The following is a 14,386-nucleotide window of genomic DNA, read 5'->3' on the forward strand; positions in this document are numbered from 1 at the left end:
ACTGGACTTTAAAAAAAGGATGCAGATATCTGCTGTCTACAGAACACACATATTAGATGTAAAGGCACAGTTTGAAAGTCAAAGGGGTGGAAAAATATATAGTATGCAAACCAGAAAAGAGCTGGTGTGAGTACATTAATATAAGACAAAATGATGTTTTAGACAAGACATGTTATTAGAAACAAAAGAGATATTTCATAATGATTAAAGTGTCAGTTCATCAAGAAGATATAATTATAAACACAAACACGCCTAACAACAGAGCCCCAAAAGACAGTAAGAAAAATTAAACAGAATTGACAGGAGAAATAGACAATTCGACCATCAATAGAGACTTCAATACCTCAATCCAATCATTGAACCTGAGAAAGGAAAATCAATGACACAGAAGACCTGAACAACACTATTGCCAGCTTATCATCCTGCCATTTATACAACATTCCTCCCAATGTCAGAAAAGCATATATTCCTTTCAAGCCTGAGGATGTATCTAGGCCATAAAACAAATTGTAATAAATTTCATTCAATAGAAATCATACAAAGTACATTCCCTAGTCACAACGGAATTAAATTCGAAATTTCTAAAAGCCACAATGGAAATTATAAAATATTTTTTGGTGAATGAAATGAAAATACTACATACTAAGTTTATGGGATGCATCTAATGTAGAGTTTAGGGGGAAATTTGTAGCTGGAAACACATGCATAAAAAAAGATCCAAATCAAAAACCTGACTTTACTCCTTAAGAAACTAGAGTCACAGGGGCGCCTGGGTGGCTCAGTCGGTTAACTGTCCAACGTCAGCTCAGGTCATGATCTCACAGTTTGTGGGTTCAAGCGCCACATCAGGTTCTGTGCTAACAGCTTGGAGCCTGGAGCCTGCTTTGGATCCTCTGTCTCCTTCTCTTTCTGCCCTTCCCCCTCTCGTGCTCTTTCTCTCTTTCAAAAATAAACATTAAAAATTAAAAAAAAAAAAGAAACTAGAATCACAAAATGAATCCAAATAAGCAGAAGGAAGAAATCATAATACAGTTTAGAGTAGAAAAACATGAAATAGAAAAATAGAGAAAATGAACAAATTCCAAAAATGTTTTTTCAGGGGCGCCTGAGTGGCTCAGTTGGTTAAGCATCTGACTTCGGCTCAGGTCATGATCTCACAGTTCGTGAGTTCAAACTCTGTGTCAGGCTCTGTGCTGATGGCCCAGAACCTGGAGCCTGCTTGGATTCTGTGTCTCCTTCTCTCTCTCTCTGCTCCTCCCCTGCTCACGCTCTCTCTCTCAAAAATAAACATTAAAAAAAAAAATGGTCTTCCTGCTGTTCCTGTTTTTTCAAAAATGGTTCTTCAAAAAGATCACCAACATTGGCAAATCTTTAGCTAGAATGACCAAGAAAGAAAAACGTACAAATTAGTAAAATCAGGAGTGATAGAGGAGACATTCTACTGACTTTACAGAAATTAAAAGGATTATAGGAGAGTACTATGAACAAGTATAGGAGAGCAAACTGGAGGGCTTACATCTAATGGATAAATTCCTGGAAAGACACAAGTTATCAAACCTGTCTTAAGAAAGAGATATCTGGGGCGCCTGGGTGGCGCAGTCGGTTAAGCGTCCGACTTCAGCCAGGTCACGATCTCGCGGTCCGTGAGTTCGAGCCCCGCGTCAGGCTCTGGGCTGATGGCTCGGAGCCTGGAGCCTGTTTCTGATTCTGTGTCTCCCTCTCTCTCTGCCCCTCCCCCGTTCATGCTCTGTCTCTCTCTGTCCCAAAAAAATAAATAAAAACGTTGAAAAAAAAAATTAAAAAAAAAAGAAAGAGATATCTGAATAGACTTACAACAAATAAAGAGATCAAATCAGCCTTTTACCCACCAAGGAAAGCTCAGGCTTGGACGGAGTCACTGGTTCATTCTACCAAACAATGAGAGAATGAATACCAACAGTTCACTTGTTTCCAGAATACAGAAGGGGAGGAAACACCAACTCATTTTACAGGGCCAGTATTCCATGGGTACCAAGGTGAGACAAAGCTATCACAAGAAAAATACAAAATATTAGCAAACTAAATTCAGAAACACATAGATAAAAAGCCATGCACCATGATCAAGTGGGATGTATTCCAGGAATGAAAGGATGTTTTAACGTCCAAACATCAAGTAACGTCATACACCATATGAATAAAAGACAAGAACCACAATATGTGCAGGGGGAAGAAGGCATTTGACAGAATCCAACATTTATTCATGATGAAAACTCTCAACACACTAAGACTACAAGGAAACTTCCTCAACCTCATAAAGCGTACCCCAAACCTGTAGTTAACATCCAACTCCATGGTCAAAGATTGCTTTCCCCAAGATCAGGAAGAAAACAAGCATGTCTGCTCTTACCGCTCCTATTTGACACTGATCTTTATACTACAGGTTGTAGGCAGTACAAACAGAAGCGAAGGGAGGATTATAGAATGAAAGCCCCCCCCCCGACACCCCATTCATGCATTGAATCCCTAATCCCCAATGTGGCTGTATTTGGGTAAGGAAGTAATTACGGTTAGATGAGTAAGAGTGGGGGGACTCTGATCTGACAGGATTAATGTCCTTATGAGAGGAGGAACCAGGGAGCCCACTGTCTTTCTCCCCACGCCAAAGAAGAGCCACAGAGAGGGGCCCCTGGGTGGCTCAGTCAGTTGAGCGTCCGACTTCAGCTCAGGTTGTGATCTCATGGTTCCTGAGTTCAAGCCCTGCGTCAGGCTCTGTGCTGACAGCTCGGAGCCTGGAGCCTGCTTTGGATTCTGTGTCTCCCTCTCTCACTCCGCCCCTGCCCTGCTCATGCTCTGTCTCTCTCTCTCTCTCAAAAGTAAATAAACATTAAAGAAAAAAAGAAAAGAGCACACAGTGAGATGCAGCCACCTATAAGCCAAGAGAAGAGGCCTCAGAATGAGATCCACTCTACCAGCATATTGATCCTGACTTCCCACCCCCCAGGACTGTGAGAAAAGCACTTTCTGACATTTAAGCCACCCGACCGTTGTGCTCTGTATGACAATCTGCATAGACTAATGCAGGAAGGAAGGGTATCCAGCTTGGGAAGGAAGAAGTAAAGAGATCTTTATCCAGGGATGACATGATCCAGTTTCCAAAGATTTCAGGATACGAAATCAATATACAGAAGCCAACTGTATTTCTGTTATTGCAACAATTCAAAAATTAAAGAATTCAGCTCACAACAGCAAAGATTTAATCAGGTGTAAGGCCTGTGTGTGACAGCTACAGAGCTTACTGAAGGATATTACAGAAGACCCAAAAGAAGTCTAGACGTTCCATGTTCATGAATTACAAGCCTCAAAACTATCAATATAGCAATTCTCCCCGAAACTGATCTACATATTCAATATAAGCCTCAGGAAAATCCCCACAAGTTGTTTTTTTTTTTTTTAATAAATTGGCAAGGTGATCCTAAAATTGTTTTTTTTTAATAAATTGGCAAGGTGATCCTAAAATTATATAGAAATGCAAAGGACCCAAAATAGTCTAACAATTTTGAAAAAGAAGTTAAAAGACTTTATACAACCCATTTTCAAAACTGCCTGTAAAGCTATAGTAATCAAGATAATGTGGGGCTGGTGTAAGGACAGGCATCTAAGTCAATGGAGTATAACAGAGCCTAGAAATAAACCTTTGCATTTCTCATCAATGGATTCTTAGGGACGGTGCAGGGATAGTTCATCTTTTTGAAAAGCGGTGCTAAAACGATTGGATATCCACATGCAAAAAAGATGAATTTAGACCTTTACCTTCCATTATGCATGCACACAAAAAATTGGTGAAGATGCTTTAAAGTCTAAAAGTAAGCCAAAACTCCAAATCCCCTAGAAGGCAGCACAGGAGAAAATCTTTGTGAGCTTGGGTTAAGCAGAGCCCTGAGCTATGTCACCAAAAGCATGATCAATAAGACAAAGACACTGATAAACTGGAATTCATCAACATTAAAAGCCTTTATACGTCAAGAGTTTTTCCTACCACAATTAAGAAAGAGACAAGCCACATATACAGAGAAAATATTTGCAAATCATAGTTCTGATTAAGCAACTATATCCAAAATAAAGATCTCTTACAATTCAACAAGAAAACAACCTGATTTTAAAACATGTAAAATATATGAATAGTTACCAGAGATATATAAATCATTAATAAGTACATTAAGAGATATCCAACAGGTATCTGGGTGGCTCAGTTGGTTAAGCGTCTGACTCTTGATTTCAGCTCAGGTCATGATCGCACGGTTCATGGATTCAATTTGACCTGGCATCAGGCTCCACACTGGCACTGTGGAGCCTGCTTTGCATTCTCTCTCTCTCTTTCTCTCTCTCTCTCTCTCTCTCTCTCTCTGCCCCTCTCTAGCTCATGCCCTCGCTCTCTCTCAAAATAAATAAATAAATAAATAAATAAATAAATAAATAAATAAATAAATAAATAAATAAATAAATGAAAAAAGACTGACAGTAACAAGTGTTTGCGAGGATGTGGAGAAACCAACTCTTGGAGTGCTTTTTGTGGTGTAAAATGGTACAACTTCATTGTCAAACTGCTTGAAAATGTCTTAAAATGTTAAATTTACCACATGACCCAGCAATTCTCTATCTAGGTTTCTACTTGAGAGAAATGAAAATACATTTTCACATAATGATCTGTATGCAAATATTCAAACCAGCGATATTCATAAGAGTCCCAAACTAGAAACAATACAAATTTCACCAAGTGGGGAATGAATAAGTAAACATGTGATACACCCATGGGTGCCTGGGTGACTCAGTTGGTTAAGCATCTGACTCTTGATTTGGGGTCAGGTCATGATCTCACAGTTCGTGAGTTCAAGCCCCGCATCAGACTTCACGCTGACAGCACAGAGCCTGCTTGGGATTCTGTCTCTCTCTCTCTCTCTGCCCCTCCCTGCTCGCTCTGTCTCTCTCTCAAAATAAATAAATACACATTAAACAAAACTTTCAATGTGATACATCCAATCAATGGAATACTATTCATCAATTTTAAAAAGGAACTATTGATACATTCTGAGACATGGATGAACCTCAGATTATACTCAGTGAAAGAAGCCAGACACAAAAGGTCACGTGTTGTCTGATTCCATTTACATGAAATGTCTAGAAAAGGCAAATCTGTAGAGACAAAAAGTAGATCAGTGGTTACCTGGGGCTGGAGGTGGTAACAGGGATTGACTTCAAACGCAATAGGGAAAAATTTTATGGGGATGGAAATGTTCTAAAACTGGATTGTGTTGTACACAACTCCACAAATTTGCTTAAAAATTACTGATTTATATACACTTACAATGATTAAATTTTATGGTATGTAAATTATATCTTAGAGTAAAAATAGAAAAATTAAGTTATGGCTGGGTTTCAATGATTGATTATAGCATGGATAAGCTACTTAAGGCCATTTGAAATTAGCAATAACTAAGATAATAGAAACAATATTTCCAAGTGGTTTCAATAAAATACAGATGATAGGAAGATATTAATTGTACAAACATATTACAAAATTCTGTACAGGCATATTTTTATAAAATCTTCAAGGCCCTGTGTTAAATGCCATTAACAAAACAGTGTTAACCCATAAATGAATGTGATACATTTGTGTACTTGAATGCATGTGTGCACAAGTGTGTACCTGTGTAAGTGCATTGAGAAGGTAGAATAAGGGGGTCAGAGAAGACTGCTCATAGTCTCAGTGGTTTGACTTTTTTCTAGGACTGTATCTAGGTCTTGTTTTGTTCTGAAATTTCTAAGACATTTCAGGCAAATAACAATCGCAACATACAATACATGTAACACTTTACAGAATGTGGCCAAGGATGTGTACAGAGGAAAATGTGTAGCCTTTCTTATTAAATAAGGAAGAATAAAAATGAATGAAATAGTCAACTCAAGAAGCTAGAAAGGTGCAGCAACTGTGGAAAACAGTATGGAGGTGCCTCAGAAAATTAAAAATACGACTACCATATGATCCAGTAATTCCACTACTGGGTATTTACTCAAAGAAAATGAAAACACTAATTTGAAAAGATACATGCATATCTATGTTGACTGCAGCAGTATTTACAATAGCCAAGATGGGGAAACAGCCCAAGTGTCCATCAACTGATTAATGGATAAGGAGATGTGGTATATATGTACAATGGGATATTACTCAGCCATAAAAAAAGAATGAGATCTTGCCATTTGCAATAACACGGATGGGGTTAGAGAATATAATGCTAAGTACAGTAAGTCAGAGAAAGACGAATACCGTATGATTTCTCTTATATGTAGAGTCTAAAAATAAAGCAAATGAACAAACAAACAAAAAACAAATAGACTCTTAAAAACAGAAAACAAACTGGTAGTTTCCAGAGGGGATGTGAGTGGAGGGATGGGTGAAATAGATAAAAGGGATTAAGAGGTACAAATGTCCAATTATAAAATAAATAAGCCACAGAGATTCAAATTACGACATGGGGAATATGGTCAATAATACTGTAATAATGTTTTTTGGTGACAGATGGTGACTACACTTACTAACGATATGCCAATTATACTTCAATAATAAAATTTAAAGAAGCTAGAAAGAAGAGAAAAAGTTTTAAAAGATGATAAAAGATAAAAGCTGACATTAATTAGAAAACAGACCAGAGAAAAAGCAGATTGATGAATCCAAGAACTGGTTCTTTTGAAAAACCAAAAACCTCAACACAAATGGGAAAACAACCTCTTTGCTGGTTTTCATAAACAATATCCACTTGCAAAGCTCACAAACTTCTTTCTGAACTTTTCTCTCCCTGGAGATTGGGGGGAGGGAGGTGCTTCACACAGACCATGGGCGGACAAGTTCAAGTCACACCTTGGATGTCAGTGTTTTAAGCCTTCGTGGTGGCTGTGGAGGGAGGGAGATTTTCCTTAGCGCCCAGCCTTCAAGGTGAACTCCGGGGCCAAGGTAAAGGTGACAACACCTAAGAGCGTTCCTTTTCACTTTCAGGAACGATGGGTACCTGACAGCTGGGAGTGAACACTTCTGACCTGGTTCAGCCCCCAACCCGGCACCTCTTATGCAACCTGCCTGGGATCCCAGGAGAGTAGGTACAGGAACTGGTCCTCTGCCCTGTATCCCCGTGGTGACTGGACAGCCCAGGTGGGGCGAAGGCCTGGGACCCCTGACCCGGGGAGGAGAGAGTGCCCACCTGGATCAGGCTGCGCTCCTGGCCTCTGTTCTTTAGCACCATGGCGTTCCGCCACTGCAGATACTTCTCCTGGTGGGCTTGGATCTCATAAGCGAGGTCGGATTTCTGACCTCGGAAGTCCGCGAGATTGGGGGTGGGAGGAGTTGGCAAGACCAACGGCTTTCCATCTGTGAGGCCTTGCGAAATGGGCAGCCCCAGCTCTTGGCTCAAGTCTTTGACCATGGCGGAGGATGGCAGCAGGTCTCCTGTGATCACCTCCCTGAGTTTGCTGCTGTGATAGCAGATGCAGTAGATCCTGAAACGCAGAGGGCCCCCCCACCCCGCAACACAGCCTCGTCTAACCTTTCAAGATGGGCGAAAGCGGCCCCATTTCACAACACCAAAGGGAGCTCAGAGGTTGGCCAGCTGGTCCCAGATCACAGACCTCATACACGCAGAGTTTAGACTCCACTCGGACGAGCCCACAAAACGCAATGCCCCCTTTCCGCTCTCCTCCCAGCCCCCAGAAGTTAAGGGCTTTCCACAGTCCACTCTGATTATTTTTCTGCTACCGTGGCCTTATTCCACGCCTGTCACCAACCTGCGCCCCATCAGGGTATAGCCCCAACCAGCTAGCTGGTCAGGGGTGTGGATCTCAGAGCTCCTGCCGCAGGAGGAAGGCAGTACACACACAGCCTCGTGTCTCCGCAAAGCTCAGGACTGAGCGGCCACCACCCACGCCTCCCCCCACATCCCCTGCCCTGAGACTCCTCCTCGCTGCCCTCTCCCGGGGGGTGGCCGGTGCACCTTGGGCACTTGGCTGACGCTGATGTTCTACAACATACACATAGCAGCTGTTACTTGCTGCTCACTGTCTCTGACACTCCCAAGGTCCACTGCGAGGGAGCATGCCTGAGGATGGCGGGCTCTGCCTCTCACCCGCTGAGTTCTCTGGCCACCATGGGACCTTGCAGATGGGAATAAAGCCACGATGAGGGCAGCTGCCCAGGATGCAGCCAGCACTTCACAAATAGCGGTTTTCTGCCCTTTCCCTAACACCCCCCCACCCCAGCTACTTCCTGTCACCAGCAGGGCAGGACAGGGCAGGATCCAGCCTCCTCTGACTGACTGCCAAGGCTCTGGACACCCCCATGTCCCAGCACCTCCCCACCATGAGCCTGAGGCCCACTGCACACACGACCCTTCCTGAGTTGCAGCTTCGGCCTACTGCTTCAGGGCTACCCTGCCTAGCCCCTCAGGCAGACCCGCGCGTGGAGAAGGGGGAAATAATAGGACTAAGTCCTCTTTCTCCGCGTCCGGGCTCTCTCCCTTCCTTTCTCTCTTGCCTCTGCCCTCTCCTTCATTAATACGTTCAATCAGCTGGGCGCCACGTCTCGGCCACGGCTGTTGCTGCTTTTAAAGGTATAAAAAGACAGTCGGTACCCCTGCCCCAGACGGCAGTGAGAGGACTTGTCCACCTGATGAATGCCCGCTCACTGACGTTCAAGGTCAGCCTTTCCTGACCTCCCGAAAGAACCAGCCACGGTCCTTCACTGCCCCCACGAAGCCCGGCACAGGCTGGCCAGGGTCCCAGGAGCCCCACCGCACTATGCTTTCTCCGTCTCTGCTTCCAAACTGGGTGTGCCTCATTCGGCCCCACTGCTACCGGGCAGTGGCTGTTCCCTACGTGAAGGGAGGAGGTCCTCCTGGAGCACGAGCCGTGCTCAACCCGGCTGGAGGAGCACACAGCTTCCCAGGGTTGAGCACAGATTAAGGCATGCCCTGTTTAAGATCTAGATCTTTGGAAGATGCCTTTCTGATGGTGGCTTTCTGGACAGGCCGCTGGGGAAGAAGCCAACAAAAGCAAACATCCAGTTGCTAGAGACAACTGCTGCAGGCCTGGTGGATCTGGTTCTGGTCCTCATCACTCACTGGGAAAAGGGGTTTTATCCCCCCCCCCACTCACTGCTCACGCTGTTCTAGGCTATTATTCCCCAAGAGCAGCAGAGAGCTTCATGTAACCCGTGTTCAAGTCAACCGCCCTCCCTTCCCCAGTGCGATTCCAAAACCCCATTGGTGGGGGGGCATGACAGAAGCTCGGGGTCCCTCGGAACTGTGCTCCACTCCTGGTTCGACTCCTTTGGGCATGAAGAGTATCAACAACTGCCCCTGGAGGGGCCCCCCCACGAGGCCCCGGCGCCCGCCCCGAGGGAGGGGACCTTCATCTCTGTGGCAGCCTGACACACCTGGTCAGGGCCTGGAAGGTCTTCTCTGGAACGGTGTTGCGGACATAGAGCACCGAGTGCTTCATGAGCTGCGACAGCGGCTTGAAGAGGTGCACTTGGTACAGGACGGTCTCCAGGTCTGCGTACAGGCGGTGGCGAAACAGTAGCGCGGAGTTGTAGAGCACCTTGCATTTCCCGTGTTCTGCTTTGGTGTTTCTGCAAGGAGCCCGCAGGGCGGGGTTTTACCAGCACCGCTCTGCAGGCCCCCAGAATGCTCCGCGGTTTTGCCCTTTGGCAAGAGCCTTTTCCTTTTCTTTTCCCTTTCTTTCTCTTTTTCCTTGTTTAAAAACACACAAGCAGAGGGGCGCCTGGGTGGCTCAGTCGGTTGAGCATCCGCCTTTGGCTCAGGTCATGGTCTCACAGCTCGTGAGTTTGAGCCCCGTGTCAGGCTCTGTGCTGACGATCCTACTTCAGATTCTATACCTCCCTCTCTCTTTCTCTGTCCCTTCTCTGCTCATGCTCTGTCTCTCTGTCTCTCTCTCTCTCTCAAAAATAAATAAACATTAAGAGGTACAAACTTCTAGTTATAAAATAAATAAGTCACAGGGATGTAATGTGCAGCACAGGGAATAGAGTCTATAATATTTAATAACTTTGTACAGTTACGGATGGTAATCCGATCTACCATGGTGATCATTTTGCAGTGCATACAAACATCAAATCACTGTCCTGTACACCTGGAATATAATATTGTAAGTCAGTTATAATTCAATTTAAAAGAAAAGAAGACTTGGGGCGCCTGGGTGGCTCAGTCGGTTAAGCGGCCGACTTCGGCTCAGGTCATGATCTCGCGGTCCGTGGGTTCGAGCCCCGCGTCGGGCTCTGTGCTGACAGCTCAGAGCCTGGAGCCTGTTTCAGATTCTGTGTCTCCCTCTCTCTCTGACCCTCCCCCGTTCATGCTCTGTCTCTCTCTGTCTCAAAAATAAATAAACGTTAAAAAAATAAAAGAAAAAAAGAAAAAAAGACTTATGTCCACGTAAAAACCTGTACGTCATTGTTCACGGCAGCTTCATATGTAAAAGTCAAAAACTGGGAATAACCAAAAGGTCTCTCAATAAATGGATGGTTCAACTGTGGTACATCCATTTCATGAAATACTAATCAGCAACAAAGAGGAATGAGCTATTGACATACACAAAAGCTCGCATGGACCTGTCACAATCTATACTGAGTGGAGAAAACCCAATCTCCTAAGGTCATATACTGTATGATTCCATTAATATGCAAGATTATACACAGATGAAAAAATTAAGGAGATGGAAAACAGGACAGAGAAAGAGGGTGGAACTTCATTAGCGTAGTGGTCATACAAATTTGTATTTGACCAACTGGCACAGACAACACACACATTGTATTGGTGTCAGCGTCCTGGTTTAGATATTGTACTGTACTTAGGTAAGATGTAACCACTGTGGGGAAAGGGTCTGTGAGATCTCTGTGACATTCTTTAAACTTCCTGTGAATCCATAAGTATCTCAAAATAAAAAGTTGAGGGGCGCCTGGGTGGCTCAGTCGGTTGAGCATCCGACTTTGGCTCAGGTCACCATCTCGCGGTTTGTGAGTTCGAGCCCCACGTCAAGCTCTGTACTGACGGCTTGGAGCCTGGAGCCTGCTTCGGATTCTGTGTCTCCCTCTCTCTCTGCCCCTCCCCTACTCGTGCACTCTCTCTCTCTCTCAAAAATAACCATTAAAATTTTTTTTAGCAAGTTGAAAATGTACACAGATTTTTAATCCAGCTGGAATTGATATGTGTGAATGGTTTGATGTAGGAAATTATTTTCCTTTTTTCTTCTGGATAAACAATTACCCCAACACCATTTTTTGAAAAAATTTTCTCCTTTCCTCAGTTTTTTTTTGCCCACTAGAGGTACTTTTCTTTTTTATTTATAACGTTTATTTATTTTGAGAAAGAGAGAGAACACGAGCAGAGGAAGGGCAGAGAGAATCCCAAGCAGGCTCTACACTGTCTGCGCAAAGCCCAACACGGGGTTTGAACTCACAAACTGTGAGATCATGGCCTGAGCCGAAACCAAGAGTTGGTCACTTAACCCAACTGAGCCACCCAGGCGCCCCCCAGAGGTATTTTTCAATTGAGATTTAATTCACAGTCCATACAATTCATTCATTTAATGTGTATACTTCAATCGTTTTTACTCATGAACCATGAGATTATGATCTGAGCAAGAGTCAGATGTTTAACCAACTAAGCCACCCAGGTGCCCCCCTAGTGGCTATTATAATCTTGTTATAAAGTTATATACTGTTTAGCATGGATATATAGTCTCATTTACCTTGGGCATTTACCTCGGAGTGGGGCTGCTAGGTCAAATAGTAACTCTTTTGAGGAACTGCCAGACTATTTTCCAAAGTGACTACACTATCTAATTCACCTAATTCTTACCAGCAGTGAATAACAATTCTGATTTCTCCACATCCTTGTCAACACTTGCTATAATCCGACATTTTTATTCTAGCCAGACTAGTGGGTGTAAAGTGATATTGCGTTATGTAAATTCACGCTTTTAATGCATTTAAAATTCATTCCCACTGATTTTTCAATCTGCATATGTCATATGTCAAGTTACCACTTACATGGAGGTCTCTTTTTGGATTTTCTATTACATCCCATACATCTGCTTGTCTATCCCTGAACCAATACGTGATCTTAATCACTGTGGTTTTATCATGAGTCCCGATATCTAGTAGAGCAAGTTCTCCCATCTTGTTCGTATTCAAGAATGTATTTTTTGCAGGCTGATGTAAATTCATAAATCAGATTTTCAAGTTCCATACTTTCGAAAAAGTGGCATTTTTAAATTGATATTGCATTGAATCTATATATCCAATTTGGGGATAACTGACACCTCTACATTATTACGTGTTCAAATCCATGAACATGGTATGTCTCTTCACTTATTTAGGTTTTCTTTAATGTTTCTAAAAGTTCCACAGTATTCGTGATAGAGGTCTTCCACTCCTTTATGTTGAATTTATTCATGCAAATTTCATATTTTTATGATACTTAAAAGTATTAACTTTTTTAAAAATGATTTTTGTATGTAGATAGTATTCAGACATTCAATAGATTTTTACATTAACTTTTATATCCAGAAACCTCTAAACTATCTCCTCTGAAAACATTTTTATATATTTGGAATTTCTTGTACATATTTAAGTTTACTGACATAGTTTACAATGCTTATTTCAATCTCTGCAACATCTATCAATCATTTTCAGACTTTCTTCTTTTCTAATGTAAGTATTTAAGACTATAAAGTTTCCTCTAAAGAACACTTTAACATTACCCCACAAATTTAGATATTATACTCTTTTCATTAGTGTTCAATTCAACAATGTCTAAATTATATTACAATTTCTCTTTTGACTCATGGGTTACTTGGAAGTATTTGCTAATTTCCAAGCATGTAAAATTTTTTCTTGGTTAGTAATTTTTTATTTGTAGTTTAATTTAACTGGGGTCCATGAACATACTTTATATCATTTCTCCTACTGGGAAAAAACTGTTCATTGAGATACAAGATCATACCATACCCCTCGACTTAGCCAAACTACAAAATTTGAGGTCATAGTCCCTGAAACTGCCCTGATTTCTGATACCAACTGAAGTTCAGGGGGTTCCTAATACCACCCCCAGGCTCACCGATTATTCAACTTATTGAAAGCTGTTATACTCACACAGCTTATTACAGGGAAAGGATACAGATTAAAATCAGCCAGAGGAAGAGACATAGGGCAGGGTACAGGATGGTTCCAAACACCAAGATTCCATTGCTCTTTCCTCATGGAGTCAGGATGTATCACCCTTATGACACTGATGGGACAATATGCAGAGAGAAGTTCCCCCAAGCCCTAGTGTGTAGAGAGTCTTATTTGGGCTCCATTAGAGGGACATGACCAATTTACTGCTTGATTGCCCACATGGCAATCTCAGTCTCTAGACCAACCAACACTGCAAGACCAAAGCCCCAATCCTAACTCACACTGTTGGTCTATCTGGCATGGTCAACCTGTATCCTATGATTATCAGGTGAGGCTGGTCCCATTCTAAGATCTAGTGCAGTCAGCCCCCATCCTAAACAAAGGCACTTATATACGGTATGACATATGTCACCCCCCAGAAGCCAAGGAAGGGCAAAGGCCAGACCTTTTAGGCAAGGCCAGATTCTTCACCGCACACTGTAAGTCTGCCCTTCTTAATTGTAACAATTCAATGGTTTTGAGTATATTAACCATGTTGTGCGATCGCAAACATTAATTCTAGAAAATTTTCATCACCCCAAAAAGAAACTGTACCCATTATCGGTCACTCCCCACTTCTCCCTCATCCTTCCCCTGAGACCTTGGGAACCACTAATCTTCTGTCTCTGTGGATTTGACTATTCTAGACATTTCGCATAAACAGAATCATTCAACATGTGGCCTTTTATGCCCAGCTTCTTTTACTTGGTACGTTTTCAAGCTTCATCCATGTTGAAGTACGTGGATCAGTACTTCGTTCCTTTTTCATGGCTGAACATTATTCATGTGTATGGATATATCACATCTTGTTCATTGGTTGCAGCACATTTGGCTTGTTTCCACTTTGTGACTATTATAAATAATGATGCTGTGACCATTCCTGTACAAGTTTTTGCGTGGACTTATGTTTTCAGTTCTCTTGGGCAGGTAACTAGACATATTGCCAGCTTCTCCACAGTGCCTCTTGGCCCACTAGCACATCAAGACAGGTCCCCGCAGGGCTGCTCTTCCCTCCTGGGTGGATGCACTCAACCTCAGGACTACCTGCTATTGTCATCATCTGGGTCCTGGGGCATCTGAACTCCAAAGACAGAGAGAGGGTGTTCCCAGACTAAAACAGGGAGGTCCTTTTAA

At 42.8% G+C, this 14,386-nt stretch overlaps 1 protein-coding gene across 2 annotated transcripts in view; it reads right to left on the reverse strand.

Moving 5' to 3' along the window:
* Window positions 1–14,386, reverse strand: part of CFAP92 (cilia and flagella associated protein 92 (putative)) — a 65,674-nt gene that overhangs the window by 17,144 nt on the left and 34,144 nt on the right. For both annotated transcript variants that reach the window (XM_030307510.1, XM_032592362.1), the window contains exons 11-12: window positions 9,455–9,649; window positions 7,230–7,524 (exon numbers count right to left, since the gene is read on the reverse strand). In XM_030307510.1, coding sequence (XP_030163370.1) covers window positions 7,230–7,524; window positions 9,455–9,649 — 490 coding nt within the window. The remainder of the gene's footprint in view (window positions 1–7,229; window positions 7,525–9,454; window positions 9,650–14,386) is intronic.

The sequence above is a fragment of the Lynx canadensis genome, chromosome A2, assembly GCF_007474595.2.
Source record: "Lynx canadensis isolate LIC74 chromosome A2, mLynCan4.pri.v2, whole genome shotgun sequence".
Taxonomy (NCBI): Eukaryota; Metazoa; Chordata; class Mammalia; order Carnivora; family Felidae; genus Lynx; species Lynx canadensis.